Genomic DNA, 23424 nt, shown 5'->3' with positions numbered 1-23424 from the left:
AGCCCTATTTCCTTCCATTATTCTTCTCATGGAATTCTGCATCCCACATACCTGCTCATAACAAGCATTTGCAATGCAATAAGTCTCGCATTACTGAATGTTTGAGCTATTGGTGTTACATTGTAATCAGCAATGCCAATAGCTCAAACTTTAATAATGTGAGACCTATTGCATTGCGAATGCTTGTTTCTTAAAAGGTCTACCAAGGACGCTAGCTTTACTTGTATTTCCAGTGAAGGATATGCCTTGTTGAGTGTCACTCCTAGGAATGTGACAGTCTTTGAAGGATGCAAAACTGACTTTGTTGGATTCAGGGTAAGGCCAAGGTTGTTGAACAGTGATGTACACGCCACCATTGCTTCCTGTGCTTTGTGACGGTGCCTTAACTAAGCAATCACCCAAATACAGAAACACTTGCAGTCTTTTTTTGAAACACTGTTACTAGTGCCAAGCACTTTAAAAATAACCTATCGGCAGATTTTAGGCCAAAAGGAAGGACTCTGAATTGGTAATAGCTCCTGGATCGTAGAAACTTTCTGTGGAATGGGTGAACGGGGATGTGGAAATAAGCATACTGAAGGTCGAGGGTGGTCATAGAATCTCCTTGATTTAAGAGCAAGAGAATGTCTTGTAAGGTCATCATGCGGAAGGACTGTTTTTTGAGATAGGTGTTTAGAATCAAGTCTAAAATCGGATGCCATTGTTTGAACTTTTTGCGGACCATCAAGAAACAGGAATAGAATTCCCTCACTCGTGATGCGGAAACTTGTTCTATTGCCTTTTCTCTTGAGCACTGTGATGACCTCTAGTTTGAGAAAATGTAGATGCTTGGCAACAGAGGGTTGAGGTGGAGTGGGCGGTGGGATTTGAATACATTTTAGAGTATGTCAAATTGAATAAGGTGTAGCACCCAATGGTTTGTAGTTCTATCCGGTCATCGATGGAGATAAGCGGATCTTCCCCCCCCCCACACTAGCTTGGTTGGTGATTCAGGAGGCATAGTCTCAGCCTGTATGCGATCACTGGCGATGGGTGGTGTCTTTGCCTCGACGCCCAGTCCTACCTCTTGGTGCAGGATGATTGTAATCCGCGGGCGACAGCTGGCGTTGGAAGTACTGCGGACAAAACTGCAGTGAAGAAGAGGTGTAAAAGGGTTTCAATCTTGTTGGCAACATCCACAGTGGTGCCCCGAAAGGATCCTTCCTATGTTGAACTGTCCCCAGCGACTTAACTGTGTCCGTATCTGTCTTGATAGATTGTAGTGCCTAATCCATGTGCTTGCGAAAAAGGGCTTGTTTATCTAAGGGAAGTCTAGTATCTTGTTTTGAACCTCAGGCCTAAACGAAATAGCTTGAAGCCAAACCTGGTAGAGTAACACAGTCGCGCCTACAAGCTGTTAAAATGTGTGAGTAGCAATGTCCATGACACCGTCAATTATTTCTGATGATGTGCGCTCTTCTTCTTGGAGGAGCTCCTTGGCCTATGCTTTACTCTCCTCTGGGAGCGGATTGAGATACTAGGCGAGATCGGACCACATCTGGTGACCATATCGACCACAAATAGCGAGTTAGTCGCTCTAATTGTGAGCGTCACTATTGAGGAAAACCTACTTCGTCAAGGCACTACCCGCTTTGTCCGGAGGCACAGTGATTGGTGCAGACGGGTTTTTTGATCTGCTTTGTGTCGCCTGGAGATAACAGAATCCTGTTTTGTGTAACCAGTCAAGCGTGCAGGAGTGTCTTCTGGAGCTTTGTATTTTTTATCTAGGCGAGGAAGGACTGCAGTTACTGTGGCTGGAGTCTTCATGACTTAAGCCCTCTTCCCAGATGTAGCTCACAATGGGCATAGCTCTTTCACTCTTCTGAAAGGGTTCTTTAAAATCATGAAGGAAGCAGTCTTTCTGCATGGTGGGCATAGGTAAATCAATTCATATCAGTGCTCTTTCTAGCAAGTTGTGGAAACCTCTAAAGTCTTCAGACAGGGAATCCACGAAGTTGGTGAAGGAGAGGATACTGGTATGAGATAATCATCTCATTCTTGATGTTGGTCATGGAGCTCACCTCTTTCCTGTCATCATCAGAAGTTACAGGGTCATGAAGAAAAGTAGTTTGCGGCATATGGCATACCAAAGTAGGCAATAAGAGTGGATTTTGCTGCGGAGTAGATGTAGGTAAAGATGTTGAATTTACTAGTGGAGAGACTGCGCTGCGGTATCAGGTGTTGAAGGAAAATGTTTCCTATAATCGGACAGCATAAATTGTAAGTCTGCAACTACTGAGGAAGGCAGGCAAACCATTTAATCTTGATACTGCTGGTGATATTGCTCCTGAGGGGCATAATAACCTTGACTTTCATACTCTCTCCCTCATCAAAATCCTCTTCTTGGCACTTGACGTGCAGTTCTGAAGGGCTGTGAGCATATCCAATAGATTCTTCATCAGACTTTTCCTCCTCCAAAAGCTGGGATGGAAGCAAGGGAGACACATTACTTGGTTAACGGTGTGTTCAGGAGTCAAATGCCTTCTTTTCTCATGTTTTTGCTTCGTTGTCAAGGCATCCGGGTCATTGATGGCTAAACCATAATGTCCATGGACGGATGAGACGTCAAAGTTGTTTTTGTCGGGGCGTGGCCAAGGCGGCGATCATGGCGGACGCACTCTAAAGAGCTCCATCCCGCCGGCGCAAGATCCTACTAACTATCCTACATTGCCCTAACCCACTACCGCCCTGAAGAGATGCCTGGCCGCTAACAGCGCGGAGAACGATCCGGTGGGGTCTTGAGAGCGCTAGCGGCGTCCACGCCGAGGATCCGGGTCCCGCGGCTGACGGGCCTGCGACGCCTGAGAAAGCCGGGACCTTGCGCCAGCCCGCGCCCGGCCGGAAGTGAGCCGACGCGGAGGGCAGCGAGGCGGAAGTCGCCGGGCTCCACATCTGGAGGCGGTCGGACCCGGAGCTGCACTGGGATCCGCCGGCGGTTGCTGCGGAGGAGCCCGCCATCTTCCCGAGGCCGACCTACCATCGGGGGCCGGGTAAGCCGCCGACTCTGGCGGGAGACATTGCGGGGAGGGGGTGATATCCTCGACTGGGCCAGCTCTCACTCGGCGGCCTAGTCGGACCGCGGGAGCCTGGCGGCCCAGGGGTGGTGGGGGCTCGTTATCATTGCCGCTGTAGCCATCACCGCTCGAGCCCCCCTCCCCCCCCCCGGTGGAGGCTCGTGGGACCTGCTGACAGGGAGCTCCTGCATGGAAATCGTCGGACGAGGCTGGCCGATTGGCGGGGTGCGCAGTTGCCTGGGTGCTGGCGCCTCTGCCCCCTAATACCTGGGATACTGAACGCTATACCCTGCGCGCTGGCGCTATTCCTGGGGCCGGTGGGCGCTACAGTGTCACCACCCTACTGAGAGGCTCGTCTGTTCTTCAGTGAGGCCGACAGAGACAGAGTGACTGTGTCCGGGGGCCCACGCCCGGGGTGAGGAAGAGGTGCATCCGACGCCCACACGGCCGGCTTGGACTGCGTTCCTGTGCCAGGGGCTCACCATGACGAGGGGAGGCAATAGCGGCAACACTGCAAAACAAGGCACTATCGACAAATTCACGGGGCCGAGCGGCGGAGCCGGGGCCGCGGGAGGCTCACAGGGACCAGGCCCTGACAACACGGCCCTCATGGCTGCTATTACGCAGTCCAGAGACATGCTCGACGCAAAAATTGGGGCCGTAGGCGCCGATGTCACTCTGCTCCAACAGGATCTACGCAACGCGGTGGCCCGCATTACTGAAACCGAGTCTAGAATCACCGAGGTTGAAGATGAGGTGGTAATCCTTAAAAAGAAGGTGGCTACCATGGAAGGCTTGCAGAAGGGCCTCGCGCTCAGGGTCGAGGACGCAGAAGGTCGGGCCCGGAGGAACAACCTTCACTTTGTAGGATTTCCGGAGGATAGTGAGAAGGGCGACATGGCGGACTTCCTGACCCGTTGGTTGGAGGGGTGGCTCCCCCCGGAATCCCTGTTGCGCTGCTTTGTGGTTGAGAGGGCACACCGAACACTACTCCCGAAGCCACCTCTGGGTGCCCGTCCTCGGCATGTGATCGCCAAACTGCTCAATTATCACGACCGGGATGTTATACTGCGACAGGCGCGAGCGAAGGAGCCCCTGATGTTTGACAACCACAAGATCCTCATCTTTCCCGATTATACTAAGCTTGTGCAGCAACAAAGACAATCCTTCACTGCGGCAAAGGCGCGCTTGCGAGAACTAAAAATACAGTATGCCCTGCTTTACCCGGCGCGCCTCCGGGTGGTCTTCCAATCTCGGACACAATTCTTTAATTCACCAGAGGAGGTCTTTGCTTGGACGGACGAAACAGTCAGCATTAGGGTGCATACTCCTCCGGGCAGAGACTCGGACTCTTCCTCTACAGGCAGACCCTCGAGGGCTCCCCGGAGGTCGCGCAGCAGAAGCAACTGGCGCTCGCGCTCCCAGAAGACTCAACCTTTCCGCAATGGAGAAGCTGGGGCGGCTAAGGAGGCGGAAAAACAGACATCGGCGTCTTGAGGCCCCGAGCTCAACCGCACATCCGGGCCTGGAGGCTCTGCTAATTTCTTGATGGAAAATGGCTGCATTGGACGAGAAGATATTGCTTGTGAATTCCCATTTCACTGTGTGCGGTGGATCCCCACCAACTACCCACTCTAAACTTACCTACCCCTTACCCAACTAATCTAACAGCTCCGTGGGTACATCCGCCCTCTCACAGGCATTCCCCAACCCGCCCCCCTGCCCTGGGGGGCGGGAGGGGAAGTTGGGGAAACTGGGGTAACTTGTTCAGTCACAGTGTCTATTCGTGTCCGCTCAACAACCTATGTGTGCGTGCGGTCTATGGAACCCGGGGCCTTGCTGTACTTGCCCCCTGATGGCGGGTGACACACCATGACATTGACTCCCCGCTGGCGTCCTTGCGAGTTGTGAGCTGGAATGTAAGGGGTATGATTGACAAAATCAAGAGAGGTGCGGTCTTGCGGCTGGGAAAGAGAGAAAGGGCAGATGTGCTACTCCTGCAGGAGACGCACCTCCTGGGGTCCAAGACTCTGAGCTTACAGCGCTATGGGTATCAGCAGGTATATCATGCTGGCTTTGTGCAAGGGTCGCGGGGGGTTGCGATCCTTGTCCATCGTAGACTGTACTATTCTTACGAAGCACAATGGGTGGACAGCCATGGTAGATATGTATTCATTAAAGGAAAGGTGGGGAGCGAAACTATGGTCTTTGGAAGTGTGTATGCCCCGCCTCCACTGCCGGGAGCCCTTGTAGAGAAACTGTTTGATGTGTGGGCTGAAATCCCGACCGCGTTGGCGATAGTAGGTGGTGACTGGAATGACGTGATGGATGGGAGTATGGATCGCCATAGACCGGGAGGGGGCCGCCTAGCCGATACCCTAACTAGACTGAACGGCATGGTGCAGGGGATGGGCTGGATTGATGCATGGAGGTATCAACATGCGCATAGCCGCGAATACACCTATGTTTCCGCATTCCATGGGTTGTTCTCACGACTCGATTACTTATTCGTCCCTCAGAGCTGGATTGGGCGGGTGGCCTCCACTTCCATTCTCCCCCGCGGTTTGTCCGATCACTCCCCGGTCCTGATGGATCTCCACCTAGACAGGAGACGACAGCCTTTCAGATGGCACCTCTCCACCTGGCACTTGCAGCAAGTAGACTATCAGTCGCATATGAGGACCGCAATAGCCCATTATTGGGATGAAAATGACTGGCCGGAAACGGATGCGGTGACCCTTTGGGAAGCCTTAAAACCTGTGCTTCGGGGGGTGGACACATTGCCTGGTGTGCTGCAGCCCGAGTGGCCCGTAGGGAGGCTATCACTGACGCAGCAGATAGGGTCCGAGACCAGGAGGAGAAGTGTACGATTGGGAATGATGCCGCTGCTGTGGGACAGCTGCTCCTGCAGCAACAGTCATACACCTTGTTGATGGACGAGGCTCGCCAACTCTGGTTAGCTACACAAAGTAGGATCTATCAGTGGGGGGACAAATCCAGCGCCATGCTCTATAGCAGGGGTACTCATAGTACGGCCCGCGGGCCGCTGGCGGCCAGGCAAGCCTTCCCTGGCGGCCCGCGGACCTTTCAGATATCGTACCCGAGTTTTTTTTTATTTTTAAAGGCTGTCTAACCAGAGCTCGACTCAGAGACTCTGCTGCCTGTGGGGGCCGGGCGATTTCCGCCGTAGTCAGAGTGGGGCTGCAGGGGCGCTAAGAGGGTAAAATAGCCTCATTAACATGCTAATGGTCTTTTAAAGACCTGTGAAATGCTTGGGTGCGGCTGTGTGCGCGCGCCTAGAAGCTGTCAAAGCTCGGGATGGGGGGGGGCGGGGTTACGGGCACACTGGCAGGGTGAATGGCGCAGGAGTGGCAGCCCATTACATTCCAACCCAATTCCAAATATTTATCACAGAGCTCAGTTCAGAATAGCGCTTTCCGTGAATAGCTGCAGCGCTGCCTGCCACCGGCTCCAGGCCTGGAAGGGGATTTAAAGAGCCAATCTATTCTCTTGATCATTAAGAGTCCAAGCACACAGCTTTCTTGCTGAATATGAGAAAATACAAATGTTTGAGGCATGATTTCACAGGTAATCTTGTCCACTCGGCAGATGAGTTTTGGAGCCGAGAAAAACAATCAGGGCACTCTCCTCGAGAGGCGCATCCTGACCGCAAAATGCTGCACGATATCTCCCAAAAGTACTGGGCAGCGTGCCATGATACCACGATTGCTTCAGGTGTTACCACCGCATCTCCTGGTAACACCAGAGAGAGGTTCATAAAGAGTGGAAAATATGTCCCTGATTGCTGGTTCTTCATTCCGCTCTAGCTCTGAACCACTAAAGACATCATTTATGACCGGTGAGTAGCTGATGGTATAGTATTGGATTTTCAGAACGTGGAACTTTCAGGGGGTGCTCCTCCATTGGAGTGTAGGAGCGTCACCCCACTTAAATGCCCGCCAAGATCCCCCCCGATAAAAAATAAAATGGAAATTCATTACCATTTTCTTTTTCATTGTCCCGTGCTGAACATAGCTTTAGGACGGGAGAGGACCTGCTGAGTGACAGCAGGGAGGAGTGGTGGGCAGAAAGCTGCCTATGCACTGTTCAAAGTGCACGTGTCTTTTAGACTGGCCATCTTGCTACAGCCAGCCAGACATGCACACTTTAAACCTCTCAACCCAGCTGCATTAAGGCAGCTGGGCTGAGAGTAAGTACACGCCTCTAGGCAGCTGTGGAGCGCCGAGTGAGGCACTCCCTCCAATCAGGGCGCTGCTAACATGCTTCATGGATAAATTATTTTATTTGCCCACCTCCTCTGCCCGGTGGATTCCAGCAGCCACTGGGAACTATAGCTCAAAGGTACAGAGGCGATTTTGTACCCGCTTCCGATTACATATGAGTAGTAGATCTCAAAACATGTGAGGAAGGGGAGTGAGGGAAGGGGAGGGAGTGAGGGAAGGGGAGGGAGTGAGGGAAGGAAGGGGGAGGGAGGGAAGGAAGGGAGGGAGTGAGGGAAGGAAGGGGAGGGAGTGAGGGAAGGAAGGGGAGGGAGTGAGGGAAGGAAGGGGAGGGAGTGAGGGAAGGGGAGGGAGTGAGGGAAGGGGAGGGAGTGAGGGAAGGGGAGGGAGTGAGGGAAGGGGAGTGGGAAGGGGAGTGAGGGAAGGGGAGTGAGGGAAGGGGAGTGAGGGAAGGGGAGTGAGGGAAGGGGAGTGAGGGAAGGGAGTGAGGAAGGGGAGTGAGGGAAGGGGAGTGAGGGAAGGGGAGTGAGGGAAGGGGAGTGAGGGAAGGGGAGTGAGGAAAGGGAGTGAGGAAAGGGGAGTGAGGAAAGGGGAGTGAGGAAAGGGGAGTGAGGAAAGGAGTGAGGAAAGGGAGTGAGGGAAGGGAGTGAGGGAAGGGAGTGAGGGAAGGGGAGTGAGGGAAGGGAGTGAGGGAAGGGAGTGAGGAAAGGGAGTGAGGGAAGGGAGTGAGGGAAGGGTGTGAGGGGAGTGAGGGAAGGGGTGGGGGGGAAGGAAGGAAGGGAGAGGGAGAGAGTGAGGGAAGGGGAGGGAGTGAGGAAGGAGTGAGGAAGGGGAGTGAGGGAAGGGAGTGAGGGAAGGGAGTGAGGGAAGGGAGTGAGGGAAGGGAGTGAGGGAAGGGAGTGAGGGAAGGGAGTGAGGGAGTGAGGGAAGGGGAGGGAGTGAGGGACAGGGGAGGGAGTGAGGGAAGGGGAGGGAGTGAGGGAAGGGGAGGGAGTGAGGGAAGGGGAGGGAGTGAGGAAGGGGGGAGTGAGGGAAGGGGAGGGAGTGAGGGAAGGGGAGGGAGTGAGGGAGGGGAGGGAGTGAGGGAAGGGGAGGAGGGAAGGGGAGTGAGGGAAGGGGAGTGAGGGAAGGGGAGTGAGGGAAGGGGAGTGAGGGAAGGGGAGTGAGGGAAGGGGAGTGAGGGAAGGGAGTGAGGGAAGGGAGGTGAGGAAAGGAGTGAGGGGAGTGAGGGAAGGGGTGGGGGAAGGAAGGGAAGGGAGAGAGTGAGGGAAGGGGAGGGAGTGAGGGAAGGAGTGAGGGGAGTGAGGGGAGGGAGTGAGGGGAGGGGAGTGAGGGAGGGGGTGAGGGGAGGGGAGAGAGGGGAGGGGAGTGAGGGGAGGGGAGTGAGGGAAGGGAGTGAGGGAAGGGAGTGAGGGAAGGGAGAGTGAGGGAGGGGAGTGAGGGAGGGAAGGGGAGTGAGGGATGGGGAGTGAGGGAAGGGAGTGAGGGAAAGGGAGTGAGGGAAGGGGAGTGAGGGAAGGGAGTGCGGGCGGGAGTGCGGGAGGGGAGTGCGGAAGGGGAGGGAAGGGAGGGAAGGAAAGGGAGGGAGGGTGAGGGAGGGGAGTGAGGGGAGGGGGTGAGGAAGGGGAGTGAGGGGAGGAGGTGAGGAAGGGGAGTGAGGAAAGGGAGTGAGGGAAGGGGAGTGAGTGAGGGAGTGAGAGGGGAGTGAGGGGAGGGGAGTGAGGGGAGGAGTGAGGGAAGGGGAGAGAGAGAGAGAGAGAGAGAGAGGTGTATGCAGGATCTTGTAGCTCAGTGGACGAAGGCGTCTGCTGCAGGGCCATGTGTTCAACCTCATGGTCACAGTTTTTTTTGTTGCTCTAGCCCTGCCCGCCCCCACTGACCCCCGCCCCACCAGTGCGGCCCTCGGACACAAAACACACTGTAAATTTGGCCCCCGAGAGAAAGTTTGTGAGTACCCATGCTCTATAGGCTCTGCCAGACTACGTTCCAGGCGCACTCCCTACCAGGCCTCTGTGATGAGGCGGGTGAAGCGGTGACGGCCCCGTCTGCTATTGCGGCTAGTTTCGCGCGCTATTACGAGTCTCAATATACTCCTCGGGAATCTATCTCGGCGGAGGACGTAGACAAATTCCTGGCAGATCTCCCACCACGGGCGCTGTCGGATGAGGGGCGAACCAAGCTCGACCTTCCCCTATCGGCCGAGGAGCTGGGCACGGCGCTGGGAGAACTGAACACCGGCAAGGCCCCCGGGCCCAATGGCTTTCCCTGCGAGTTCATGAAGACGTTTCATCTCCAGCTGGGACCATACTATAGGCGAGCGTTAGAAGCGGCCAAGGATAGTGGTCGCCTTCCGGCAGATTGGCGACACGCTGAAATTGTTGTGTTCTGTAAACCTGGAAGGTCTCCTAAACAGCATGAGTCTTATAGGCCGATCTCGCTCCTGAATGTGGAGGCGAAACTTCTGGCAAAGGCCTTGGCTAACTGTTTGCTCCCATACATAGCAGACCTGGTTCACCCGGACCAGGCCGGATTCATGCCCGGCAGGGCGACACGCCATAATACCAGGCGTGCCCAGGTAGTGGTGGAGGCGGCTCGAGCGGCCGGGTTTCCGGCGGCGCTTCTACTAGCAGACATCGACAGGGCGTTTGACTCCCTGAGTTGGGTCTTCCTACGTGCCCTCTTGTCTCGCCTGAACCTGGGGCCCCGATTTCTTTCCTACGTTCAACTGCTGTATACGGACTTGACGGCGTCCGTGAGAGTGGCGGGAGCGGTGTCCAGCCCGTTCCCTATAGGCCGGGGCACACGCCAGGGCTGCCCCCTCTCGCCCTACCTATTCGCCCTGGCGATGGAACCGCTTGCGGCCTGGGTGCGTGTAGACACGCAACTGAGAGGCGTGGAATGGGTGGCGGGACCGTCTGACAGAATAGCACTTTACGCCGACGACGTCCTGTTCTTTCTTACAGACTTAAATAGGTCCGGGCCGAGAGTCCTGGAAATTATGCGTGTCTTTGGTGAGGTGTCGGGCCTCTGCCTGAACCCGCGGAAGTCTACGCTGTGGACGCTGGGAGACTGCGTAAGTCTGGGGCCCTGGGCGGAGGGGTTGCAGAGGGCTACTGGAGGAATTAAGTACCTGGGGATATTCCTGACGGACATCCCGGGGGTCTCATGGGCTCGTAATGTACTGCCTGTGTGGGATCGTGTACGTACGGACATGATGACGTGGTCCAGAATGCCCTTGAATATCTACGGCCGCTCATTCATATTTAAGATGGTGGCTCTCCCGCGCCTACTATACCAATTGCAGAATCATCCATACCCTATTCCACTGGTATGGTTTCGCCGAGTGAACTCGGCGCCAAGCCAGTTCCTTTGGGCGGGTGAGGTAGCGAGAGTGGCACTTCGCACCTGTTTTCTTTCCACTTACTGCGGGGGGCTGGCCACATCGGACGTTCTGTCCTATTATCAGGCGTCCCACCTCTTGATACTAAACGAATGGTGGTATGGGGATCGGAGCGATCCAGCCTATGCCCTCGAGCGGTTCTTGATGGACCCAGACACGCTACACACCATCTTGTATTCAGCGGCGACACGGAAGAAGCTTCCGGAGGTCACACAGGTGATCTTTCGGGTGTGGCGCAGCGCGCTGCACCGCATGGGTTGGTGGAACAAATTGACGGGGGAGACTCCCCTCTGGCACAATGGGCGGCTGCCGGCGTTGGCATCCCTGAGGGGCTTTAGTGGCTGGGACGCGATAGGCATATCGGCCCTGGGTCATGTAATGAAAGGCAGGTTCTTAAGACGTTCCAAGCCCTGCGGGAGGAATATGATATGCCCCCAACACAGTTTTTTCGATATCTGCAGCTCCGACACGCCCTGTCTCCCTTCCTGTTTGGTCTAGACTCCCTGCCCGAATTCAGCCCGCTGGAGGCTAAGGTCTTCATGGGTGAGTTAGACACGAAGAAAATTTCCAGCATATATCAAACGTTAATCACGCATTGCTCCTCTTCTCTAGACACTCTGCGATCTGCTTGGGAGAGGGACATAGGAGACCTGGAGGAAGAGGACTGGAGGGAAGCCCTGGAGGCCCCGAGGGGGGCAGCGATAGCGGTTCGCCTGTGCTTTATCCAGTTCAAATACTTGCACAGGGCCTATTATACTAGAGAGAGATTGTGGAGGGCGGGCTTGATAGCCTCCCCTGATTGCTTGCGGTGTGGCAGTGGGATTGGAACCTTCGTACATACGGTGTGGGAATGTGTTACACTGGCGAGATTCTGGACTGGTGTCTGGGACTGTCTGTCTGTAGTGTTGGGGTGGGACCTTCCCCGCTCCCCGCAATTGGGGGGTAACATCTATAAACGACACTTACTACTTTTAGGCCTTACAGTGGCCAAACGTGATATCGCCCGAGCCTGGAAAGACCCAAGGGCTCCCTTGCTAGGGGTATGGAAAAGGGGATTGGACTTCTGTATGGGGCTGGAGCGTCCAGTGTTTGTTGCCAGGGGCTGCCCCCAAAAGCATTTTAAAATCTGGAAGAGATGGGCGGAATATAGGGGGTTGTGGCTGGAACCGCCGACAAGTCAAGATGGTGATGATGGACACTTGCTTATGGACCTGGGGTGACCGGACTCATGCACGAACTTTGTTACTGCATTGTATTAACTATTGGACCACGCTGACACTGTGAGGGGTTAGGGGTGGGATCCGGGCGGGAGACTCTTGGGATGGGGGTTTGGGGGAAAGGGAGTTTAGGGATGGGTGTACCTATTGAATATTGCCTGCATTGCTTGATGATGATGATTACTGTTTGCACACTACCTCTCTGGTGCTCAGGGAGTGGTGCCGTTTTTGCAATGCTTCAACACTCAAAATAAAACTAATAAAACTTGTTTTGAAAAAAAAAGTTGTTTTTGTCGACAACATTGGCGGAAATGCCATCGTAGATCGAGACACGGCCTTGGATGAGGAGGCTGTAGTCACATTAAGCGTCAACAGTTTAGTCAAATGGCGGACGAGGATGTCTGAGACAGTGTGGATACACTGGCAGTGACCGCCGATGGCGTTGACTACAATGGTGCCATCGATGGGGAGTCTCTCCTCAACAGTGTCAGGAGGTGGAACAGAAGAGATTTTTTTATAAGAATGCTGCACTTGAAGAGATAGTGTAAGTGGCTCAGACCTGGATTTTCTGGTCTTTTTGAGGCAGTATCTTGACCCTTTTTCTCCTTATGCTCTTTTTGAGGAGATTTGGAAGGACTGCACCTATAAGACCCCTGGGAGGTCTTTTTTTAGGCTTTTTTAGGTCGGCATAAGAAGAGTGAGAATGGGGTGACCTCTCCCACTTATGTGACCTTCTGGAGGATAAGGATGAGGCCTCCTCACTGTCATCACTCGATACTGGCTCTTTCTTTGCCTTAAGCTTTTGCTGCCAAATGAGCAGCCGCCCCTCACAGTCTTTCAAAGTCTTGTTAGAAAAAGTACGACATATCTTGAATTTTTAGGCCTTATGATCTTGATAAAGGCAATAAATGAAGTCCTAATGAGGATCATCTGTATGAGGGCCTATTCTAATAACAGGTACCACATGGCCTGAAGAGGTGGCTCTTATCCTTAGCGGACGTAAAAAACGTGACAAAATACAGACCCAAAATGAAGGACAAAAGAAACCTGTATCTATCTTGAAGCAATAAACAGGGTTTGTAATCCTTGGAAAACTGTTAGAACAGGATAACTGAGCAGAGCTAAGCGGAGACTCCCTAACACGACGTGCGGTAGAGGGATTGAAGATTCTCACAAGAGTGTTCTAGAGCAGTGTTTCCCAAACACATTCCCAGGGGGTCCGTAGGCAACAGTTTTAAAAGCACAGAAACATTTCTTGTATAATTAGCAGCTTTCCAGCAACAATAAAAGTGTCAAGAGAATGCCAGTGATTAATGTACCTGCTGGAGAGTGAGGAGAGTTTTGTTCAGTGGCAGCTTTGATTTAACTAATGTAGCACAGAGGGTTAATTTGCCTACTGTAAAGAACGTGTAACATGCATCTTAACAAGCATTTACAATGCAACGGTTTCGCCTTTGGAGAAGTTAGAGCTATTGGCATTGTAAAAGACAAAATTTGTATTTATGTGTTGGTTTTGAAAACAGATAAATAAATGGCATTGTCATTTACATTGCCAATAGCTTAATCTCTCGCAAATGTGAGAACTATTGTACCCTATGGACGAGCTCAGCAGACAGCAATTACTACCACCCACACACACACACACACACACCCAGAGCCACACACACACACCCAGAGGCCCACACACACACACACACACAACCAGAGCAGTCACATACACACACCCATTGGAGCTGTCACATACACACACACACACTCTGGAGCAGTCACATACACACACACACACTCTGGAGCAGTCACATACACACACACACACTCTGGAGCAGTCACATACACACACACACACTCTGGAGCAGTCACATACACACACACCCTGGAACAGTCACACACACCCACCCAGAAGCAGTCACACACACACACTCTGGAGCAGTCACATGCACACACACACACTGGAGTAGTCACACACGCACACACTCTGGAGCAGTGCGCACATGCGCGGCTCTTAACCATATGTCAGACAGCAGGCGGCAGCTTGTCATGCACCCCCCCAACCCCGCACAGCGCTCCCCTCCAGTAACCCACCCAGCTAATGAAGGTAAGTGGAGTGACGCTGACCGCCCCTCGTTACCATATTGTAAAGTTGTATCCGGCCATGGGCAGCACTGTTAATTACACGCATTTGTCTTGAAATAGCTAAAAACGTAGCCTTTACAATCCGAGCTGCTTGTTACCATATCTGGTGTAATACTGCAAAAGGCTGCGGTGTGTACACTTGCAAGCCGGTCTGTCTGCTGTGATCGCTGAGACAGCCGCATTGGGCCGTTCAGCGAAGCATAAAGTCAAATCTGACTAGGCCGCTCGTTCTCTACTATAAATAAGGTCACCTCCAGCACTGGGATGGGAGGGCCGTGAACAGAAGGCGGTCTCGCTGCGCAGACATCTGCAGCCTGCTCCTGACCCACAAGCAACCAGCAGGGTCTATTCTACTGAAAGCGCACAGATACAGAAAACTGTACACAGCGTTTGGGGTAATTCGTTCACATTACATGTGGGAGCAACCTCATAAGAGCCAATTCTTCAATAAATACTACTGTGAACCCAAGCAGTCAGTAGGCAGAGCAGGAGATGTACCGATACCATTAATTTTCCATGCACTTTCTTCGGTAGGGGGCGGGGTGTTCTGAAATGTAATAATGAGTATATCGAGGTATGCACAATTTCCATACATTATTAAAGCTCAATCACCTATTCAGCAAATTACAAATACATTTTACCCGTGCGCAGTACAGCGGAAGTAAAATTAATGTACACATGACATGAGGATTTTAACAATCGATGACAATGAAATAACAAGCAACTAGTTAAATACGGACTGGACTGTAGAATTAACACTGGCATCAATTGCCTGCATGCCCGGAAATGGCGTGATTGCGACTTTTTTTAATGGGTACCGGATTGTCAGTGATTCGGGGGGGGGGCATTTCAGTGCCACACAGAGGAATGGGAAGCATATTTCAGTTACACGAAGGGGGATGGGCATAACAGGTCACAGCAACAGTGCGAAAGGAACTCGCCAATTTCTCCGGTTTAAAAGAGGGCTCAGAATGGAATATATGTGTCAACACAGGGATGAGCGGGGAAGAGATGGGAGTGGCATAACAAGGTGACACCAAAGGGTAAGTTAGAAATACACCTATAGAGATGCATTCGGCACACATGAATGGAAAGGGCGAGCATACTACACACGGCTGGGAAGGGCATGTAATCGTAACTGAAGGAGGGATGGGAAGGTCATGTCACTAGGACACACACATGAATGGAGAGGACATATATGACGCACCTGGACTGTAAGGGAAAGTTGTCCTGACACACAGATATGATAAAGACATATACCATGAGCACACAAACGGGAAGCACATACAAATCGCATGATGGTGAGAGACAGGGATATGGAGGTCATTTTACAAGGGCGCACAGATAAATGGGGAGGGCATATTGTTACAGAGAGGGACTGGTGTATTATGTCCCAGGGAAACAAACGCATGGTGTGGGGACCTGAAGGGCAAACCACGGTGACCTAGAGAGGGATGATACTGTCGCCTCGACACATGGGACGCGCAGCGCACCTGTCACTAGATCTCTCCTCCCTCCCCCATGCAACCATCAGAGGTCTCCGTAAAAGCCCGGCCTGCTGCCGCACGCGGAGGACTTTTATGTCCAAGAGGAAGCATGGAAAACGCTGAAAAGATGCACTTTGCCCAGACCCACGCAAGAGCAGATGGACTAACCCCGGTTTTGAAGCCCAGCATGTAGCCGGGGTCGCCCGGCTTCAGCAATAGCCATTCTTACCTTTACTGCAAAGCCGTGGAGCTGCGAACGGGAGAAGAGCGACAGCAGGTCGAGAGGGGTGGGACTTCCGGAGGGCCGAATGACAGTGCGCGGAGAGATGGGCGGGTCCTCTGGGTCTCCAAGTGACGCGAGTAGAATAGGTCGCCCACCGCCGCATGACATAGGGAAAGGGGTGGGATGAGTAAAAATCGCGGGAACGCCCCCGAATCTGGTCCGGCCTTGACGGACAGATCCGGCTTCCAATGGCTAGCCTCCATTTATGGAGCTAGCCAATGGGAGGCGGGGGACGTTCCCATATCCCATATAGTAAACATTAGATTTCGCCTGCGCGAACTGCTTGCGCAGTAACGCCAGGTCGAAACCTAAAAAGCAGTATTTTATGTGCCTAGGTTCGTGGTTACTGCTTTTGTCACAGAGATTCTTTTGTTACTGTGCGCTTCATAAGCGACAATCGTAATTTAGCAGAGGGACCTATAAACTGCCATCAAAGAGCTGCTTGCAAACTGCATGGTACCAGGTAGTAACTTATATTTTGTCCCAGTTATTCATTATCCTGATGCTGCTAAAAAGATATATTTGGGTGGAAATACATTTTTAATGTTAAAGTCAATGCTAGCCACTGTGTTATGTTCTGAATCCTGAGTTTGTGCTTTTCCAGACCAAGCAGTCTTTAAACATTTTATATACACACTGATTTAAATGTATGATTCAATATCTCTATATGTGTGTGATGTAAAGTGCTCTGACATCCTACAATGGTATGAGAGATGCTATAATTAAAATTCATGTGACAGAGGGGCTATTACTTCAATACAAAATACTAAGGGCCAGATGTACGATCTGTTTTTATATGCGCGAAAGGGTTCGCGAACCCGTTTGCGCATGCAAAAACCTATTGGGCTATGTACATAGCCTATTTCGCGAGTCGCAATTTGTTAGCGACTCTCTGAATAGATTTTGCAACTTGCTATTTGGAAGGGGCATTTCCTTCCAAATAGCGAGTCTCAAAACCATGTACAAATGTTTTGCGGTCGCAAAACAGTCACAATTACCACCTACTTCAAGTAGATGGTAATGCATTCGCAAATGGGAAGGGGTCCCCAGGGGACCCCTTCCCCTTTGCAAATGCATGCAAAATTATTTTTTAAGGTCAGGCAGTGGTCCCAGGGACCTCTGCCTGCCCGTAGAAAATGAAACAAAAACGTTATTTTCTTTTTTTTTTTTTAAATGCATGGTAAACAGGCTGCATTTTTTTTAAAACTGCTGTATTTAAAAGCAGTCCGAGACATGGTGGCCTGCAGAGCCCAGCAGGCCACCATCGCTGGGAGGGCTGGCATTCCCAATGGGCTCGCAAATTGCGAGAGGCTCATTAATATTAATGAACCTCGCAATTTGCGACCCCATTGGGAATCCCAAACAGTGTTAAACACACTGTTGTACATTTCATTTAGCGACTCGCAATTTGCCACTCGCAATGTGTCGCCAATTGCGAGGCGCTAAATGAAATGGTCGTACATCTGGCCCCAAAGTCCTTAGTACTTTGAGTATTTGTTTTGTGTGCACACGTGTGTATTTTTTTCGAATTACTGTTTTAATGTTTGAAATTTAACTCATACATATTGCTTGGGGGTCCCCGGCTTCCAGTGGTGACTCAATGGGGGTCCTCAGGAGTCAAAAGTTTGGGAACCACTGTTCTAGAGGGTAAAGCAACCTGATTAGTTGAAACCTATGTTTGGTCTCTTTTTTAAACAAGGACTATGGTATGTTGCAAAATTAAAGGGCCTTTCTAGCCTATATTTCACTTTGCATTGCTATTATAATGTACCGGGAGACTCCCATCTCGACAATGGGGAATGATTCAAGCACGTGAATCTATGAAAGATTCAATACTGGAGTAATCCATTCCACTTTATTTATTTATTTATTTATTTTTTGCAATTTATTAAGCGCAACGTATACCCGTGGGCGTCTTGGCGCTGATGAGATTCCCTAAATATCATTGGCGGCACAGAAGATGATATATACTTATTGCTCAAAGAGCCACGTCTTTAGCCCCTTACGGAACTGAAAGAGTGAGGAGGACATCTTAATGTGCTGTGGCAAAGTATTCCATAATTTGGAGGCTGCAACTGTGAAACGCCGGTCTCCCCAGGAGACTGTTTTCACTCGAGGGACCACAAGTTGGTTCAAATTGGCTGATCGAAGCTGTCTGCCTGGTTTATAAGGTATCGGCAGACCTTTGAAGAAAATTGGTCCTTGGTCATGGAGTGTTTTGTAAATGATACAAAGCGATTTAAATTTGATCCGATTTCGGATCGTTAACCAATGATATCTCTTAATAGTGTCCGATATCGGGGAGAACTTAGGTGTTTTGGAAAGCAAACGCGCCGCTGCATTCTGTACTGATTGCAGTTTATTCATAGTCCTGGCATGGGCATTTAAAAACAGACCATTACAGTAGTCAAGGGATGATAGTACTAGAGAGCTTATTAAAGTTTTCGCGGCAGTTCCAGGCAGGTATGGAATGATTTTTCTGATCATCCTCAATTTATAATGGGCTGTTGCCGCTACCTTGTTGGCATGGGCCACAAAATTTAATTCTGCATCAAAAATTACTCCCAGGTTCCTTGCCTTAGTAACTGGACACGGGGGGTCTCCCATGGCGGGTGGCCACCAGATTGTTGACCACTCTGGACGGAGGTGTCCAAAAATGAGCACCTCCGTCTTATCAGAGTTAAGTTTAAGGCAATTGTGTGACATCCACTCTTTGATTGCAATGATTCCATGCCTTAAACTGTCTGCCACCCTGGGTCCGTTATCTTTAATAGCCAATACAAGTTGAGTGTCATCAGCGTAGGAGGTAACGCTCATCCCATATGCTTTGATGACATTAGCAAGGTCCGACACATAGATATTGAAAAGTGTCGGACTTAGGGATGAGCCCTGAGGCACTCCACACGGTAATGACAGTTTGGCTGATTGATACGGGCCCAAGGTGACTGCATCTTTCCTAGCAGACAGATCACAGGTAATCAAATTTCTCGCTAGGTGATGAACACCCAGCTTTTCGACACGGTCGACCAGGATCTTATGGTCGACCGTGTCGAAGGCCGCTGACAGATCCAACAGTATGAGTACTGCTGTCCCTCCTTGATCACGAATTACCCTGATGTCATCTGCCGCCTTAATTAAGGCAGTTTCTGTGCCATGATATCTTCGAAAACCGAATTGGGTTTCGTCCAGTAGTTGATGTTTCTCTATAAATTCAACTAACTGTTGATTCATGGACTTTTCGATCACCTTGGCAAGGAAAGGTAAACTCGCGATAGGCCTATAGTTCTTTACATCTGCTTTATCTAAAGTTGATTTCTTCAGCAGGCGCTTTACCAGCGTGTTTTTTAGGGAGTCAGGAAAAGTACCTGAGCTAAGTATCAGGTTGCAGACTGAGGTAATGACTGGAATAAGGATGTCTATCACTGGTAGGAGGGCTGAGACTGGGCAAGGGTCTAATGTTGATCCGGTTTTAATTGAGGATACGATCCTTTAAATCTGGTCTTCAGTGATCACCGAGAAGCTTTCCATAAGCCTGTCAGATTGCAGATCAAAAGAAACTGGTATTGTTGGATTTAAAGAGAAGGCCTGATAGATGTCATTGACTTTCGAAAAAAAGAATTTGGCCAATGAGTCACAAAATGATTGAGATGCTGGAGGAGTCAAATCAAGTACATTACCGGTCAAGAGTCTTGTAATGTCATACAATTGTCTACTTGAATTTTTAGCTTTTTCTATTTTAAGCGAATAGAATGATTTTTTGGCTTCAGTGATCATTGTTTTGTACCTGGTCAAAGATTCTTTGTATTTAGCCTTGTCCTCGGACGCATAATTTCTTCGCCACTGTCTTTCCCTGTTTCTATTCTGCTGTTTCTGCCTTCTTAATTCCTCCGTATACCAGGGGGCAGATGGTGTCATTCTGTTCTTAGATAAAGTTTTTGTAGGTACTAGCTTATTGGTGGCATTACCTAGCCAATCATGAAACTGTTGGATAGCAGCGTTCGGATCAGGGGAGAGCTGCGGACACGTGTCCTCCAGTAGATTAGCTAGCTCCGTCTGGTTAATATCTTTCCAGATTTTAATTGGTGCAGAGGAAGAAATAGTAGCCATTTTCATTGAAGTATCTTTTATGGTCAATTTACTAAAAATGGCATGATGATCGGTCCAGGGCATAGGAAGAATTTTGGAGATCTGCAGACCCTCCTCATTTGAAAAAACGGCATCTAAAATATGCCCTGCAAGATGGGTCGAGGAAGTGATCAGTTGTCTGAGGCCAACTATATCCAAGTCCGCAATAAGGGCTGGTGTGTCCTTATTATTCGCTTGGTCTAGGTGAAAATTAATATCACCCAATATTGTGCAAGTCTCCTCTCTGACTAGAGTTTCCATTATTGTACTCAAATTTTCTAGGAACGCAGTCCTTGTGCCTGGAGGTCGATATATTAGTAATCCCTTAAAGTTGTAGAGGGCACTAATCCTTATACTGAACTGCAGTGCTTCACAAGTCATAGTGGGGATGGCTGCCGTTCTGATGGGAAAACGCTCTCTGGCTATAATAGCCAGACCGCCTCCTCGTTTCCGTACTCTGTCCTGACGATATATGTTGTAACCTTGGGGTACAGCAACTACTAAATCTGGGTCAGAGGCCTCATCCAGCCATGTCTCAGTAATGAACAGCACGTCTAAGTTGTTATCAACTATTAGATCGGCTATTTCCTGTCGATGTTTGCATGCAGAGCGTGCGTTTATAAGCGCCATGAGAATAACGGTTTCTCTAGCAGGGGTTGCTGGTTTGGCTGGAGTGTTGGAAGTATGTATAGGAATCGTGGTACTGCAGAAAGCACATTTGAAGATGGGATTATATGGTAAACTTGCCGGAGCAAGTACCGTACAACTAGCAGTATGATGTGATTGCAGCTCCAGCAAAGCGGGCGTGAATAGATCCTACTGTGATGTAGAGAAATTTGACCAGGGGTCATAGCCCTAAGCCGGCGCGGACGGAAAGGCATACTATATTTATACGTGGCACTGATTGAAAAATGGAGGAGGGCGTGGCCGTCCAACAACTGGAACGCGCCGCGTTCCTCGCCCCAAGATGGCGTCTAAGTTGAATGTAGCCCCGGATTCAGCCCGCAAATCGGCTGCACCGTGCCCATCCAGTAAGAGTTTACACTTCTGTGCGATGTGAATCTCGCGCTGAGTAAGTGAGTGTAATTATTAAAACAGCATCTATTAAAATAAGTACAATTTTTTAAATATAAATGTGCTCGGTATTCGATGTGCAAGCTGCCTCTAATATTTGTAAGCCCCCGGCTTTCCGCCTCAGGGGAAGATTTTAGGGAAAATCACTGAGGTATCTGATGCCTGTCCTTAAGTAGGCTGGGAGGGCGTGGCCGTCCAACAACTGGAACGCGCCGCGTTCCTCGCCCCAAGATGGCGTCTAAGTTGAATGTAGCCCCGGATTCAGCCCGCAAATCGGCTGCACCGTGCCCATCCAGTAAGAGTTTACACTTCTGTGCGATGTGATTCTCGCGCTGAGTAAGTGAGTGTAATTATTAAAACAGCATCTATTAAAATAAGTACAATTTTTAAAATATAAATGTGCTCGGTATTCGATGTGCAAGCTGCCTCTAATATTTGTAAGCCCCCGCATTCCACCTCAGGGGAAGATTTACGGGGAATAACGTATTGTCTAATTTATTAATCTGTACATAAACTATCAATGTGTGCAGAGCGATCTTATGAATCTGAGTTTTTTGGTGCCCCCAGCGCAAATGTTGGTTACAAATTTCCAATTAAAGAGAGACAATCTTTATCTTTTTGTGATGAACCAGTCTGAGAGCATTTATAAAGTTAAATCTTATTAGCAGTTAAAAACTATACTTTAAAGCTTTATAATTTACATGAAAATACATACAATCAAAATTACAATAATTCACCACATCAAATTAGAAATATACAGAGGAAAGCAATGTTTCATATTTGGTTCTTACCTGTGGACGCTCCACCAACAAAAAGGCATAGGCTTCAACAAGTTCTTTATCCATGCGGCCTTCAAATTTTAACTCTCTGCGTTTTTTCTGTGAACTGAGGTAAAAATCACTCCTTAATAAAGAGGGCCCAATAGCGGGTAGAATACACAATTTGGCATCATAGCATATGAAGAGGCACTGTCCTTGAAGACTGGACTTGTCAAAACAGGCAAGCTGCATGCAGATATTGATTTAAATTATCTGGTCACCATAAGCATTTTTATTATAAATTATAGGACAATACAACATGTTACTTACCTTCGGTAAAGCCTTATCTGGTAGAGACATTATCTAGCCCACGGGTACTCATAGTACGGCCCACCAAGCCTTCCTTGGCGGCCTGCGGACCTTGCAGACAATTTACCCGTGTTTAAAAACAATTAAAATTAAAGCAGGTCTGCAAACACTGCGTGCCGAGACTCTGCTACTCTGTGGGGGCCGGTCATTCCAGTGATAGTCAGAGTGGAGCTGCAGGGGCGCTAAGGTGAAATACAAAAGCCTCATTAACATACAAATTGTCTTTTAAAGACCTGTGAAGTGCTCGAGTGCGGGTGTGTGTGTGTGTGTGTGTGTGTGTGTGTGTGTGTGTGTGTGTGTGTGTGTGTGTGTGTGCCCTGTAGCGGTCTCAGCCGGGGCACACACAGGCAGGGTGAGATGAAGAGGGTGACAGAGGTAAGTAGTGGGAGGGAGACAGAGGGAGGGAGGGAAAGGGAGGGAGACGGAGGGAGAGCGAAGGAGGGAGTGAAAGGGAGAGGGAGGGAGAGGGAGGGAGGGAGAGCAAGGGAGGGAAAGGGAGGGAGAGCGAGGGAGAGCGAGGGAGAGCGAGGGAGAGCGAGGGAGGGAGGGAAAGGGAGGCAGACAGAGGGAGAGCGAGGGAGGGAGGGAAAGGGAGGCAGACAGAGGGAGAGCAAGGGAGGAAGGGAAAGGGAGGAAGAGCGAGGGAGGGAGAGCGAGGGAGGGAGGGAAAGGGAGGCAGACAGAGGGAGAGGGAGGGAGGGAGAGCGAGGGAGGGAAAGGGAGGGAGAACAAGGGAGGGAGAGCGAGGGAGGGAGGGAAAGGGAGGGAGAACAAGGGAGGGAGAACAAGGGAGGGAGAACAAGGGAGGGAGAACAAGGGAGGGAGAACAAGGGAGGGAGAACAAGGGAGGGAGAACAAGGGAGGAGAACAAGGGAGGGAGAACAAGGGAGGGAGAACAAGGGAGGGAGAACAAGGGAGGGAGAACAAGGGAGGGAGAACGAGGGAGGGAGAACGAGGGAGGGAGAACAAGGAGGGAGAACGAGGGAGGGAGAGCGAGGGAGGGAGAGCGAGGGAGGGAGGGAGAGCGAGGGAGGGAGGGAGAGCGAGGGAGGGAGAGCGAGGGAGGGAGAGCGAGGGAGGGAGAGCGAGGGAGGGAGAGCGAGGGAGGGAGAGAGGGAGAGCGAGGGAGGGAGAGCGAGGGAGGGAGAGCGAGGGAGGGAGAGCGAGGGAGGGAGAGCGAGGGAGGGAGAGCGAGGGAGGGAGAGCGAGGGAGGGAGAGCGAGGGAGGGAGAGCGAGGGAGGGAGAGCGAGGGAGGGAGAGCGAGGGAGGGAGAGGGAGGGAAA

At 50.8% G+C, this 23424-nt stretch overlaps 1 protein-coding gene across 4 annotated transcripts in view; it reads right to left on the bottom strand.

Moving 5' to 3' along the window:
- Positions 1–21884, bottom strand: part of LOC144782290 (protein TASOR-like) — an 865833-nt gene extending 843949 nt beyond the window's left edge. For all 4 annotated transcript variants that reach the window (XM_078661579.1, XM_078661582.1, XM_078661580.1 and 1 more), the window contains exon 1: positions 21805–21884. In XM_078661579.1, coding sequence (XP_078517705.1) covers positions 21805–21858 — 54 coding nt within the window. In that variant the 5' untranslated portion in view covers positions 21859–21884. The remainder of the gene's footprint in view (positions 1–21804) is intronic.
- Between the last annotated feature and the right edge of the window lie 1540 nt (positions 21885–23424).

Source organism: Lissotriton helveticus, chromosome 9, assembly GCF_964261635.1.
Source record: "Lissotriton helveticus chromosome 9, aLisHel1.1, whole genome shotgun sequence".
In the NCBI taxonomy this organism is placed as follows: domain Eukaryota; kingdom Metazoa; phylum Chordata; class Amphibia; order Caudata; family Salamandridae; genus Lissotriton; species Lissotriton helveticus.
The sequence above is the reverse complement of the archived record's forward strand: the minus strand, read 5'-3'. Positions and strand labels throughout refer to the sequence as shown.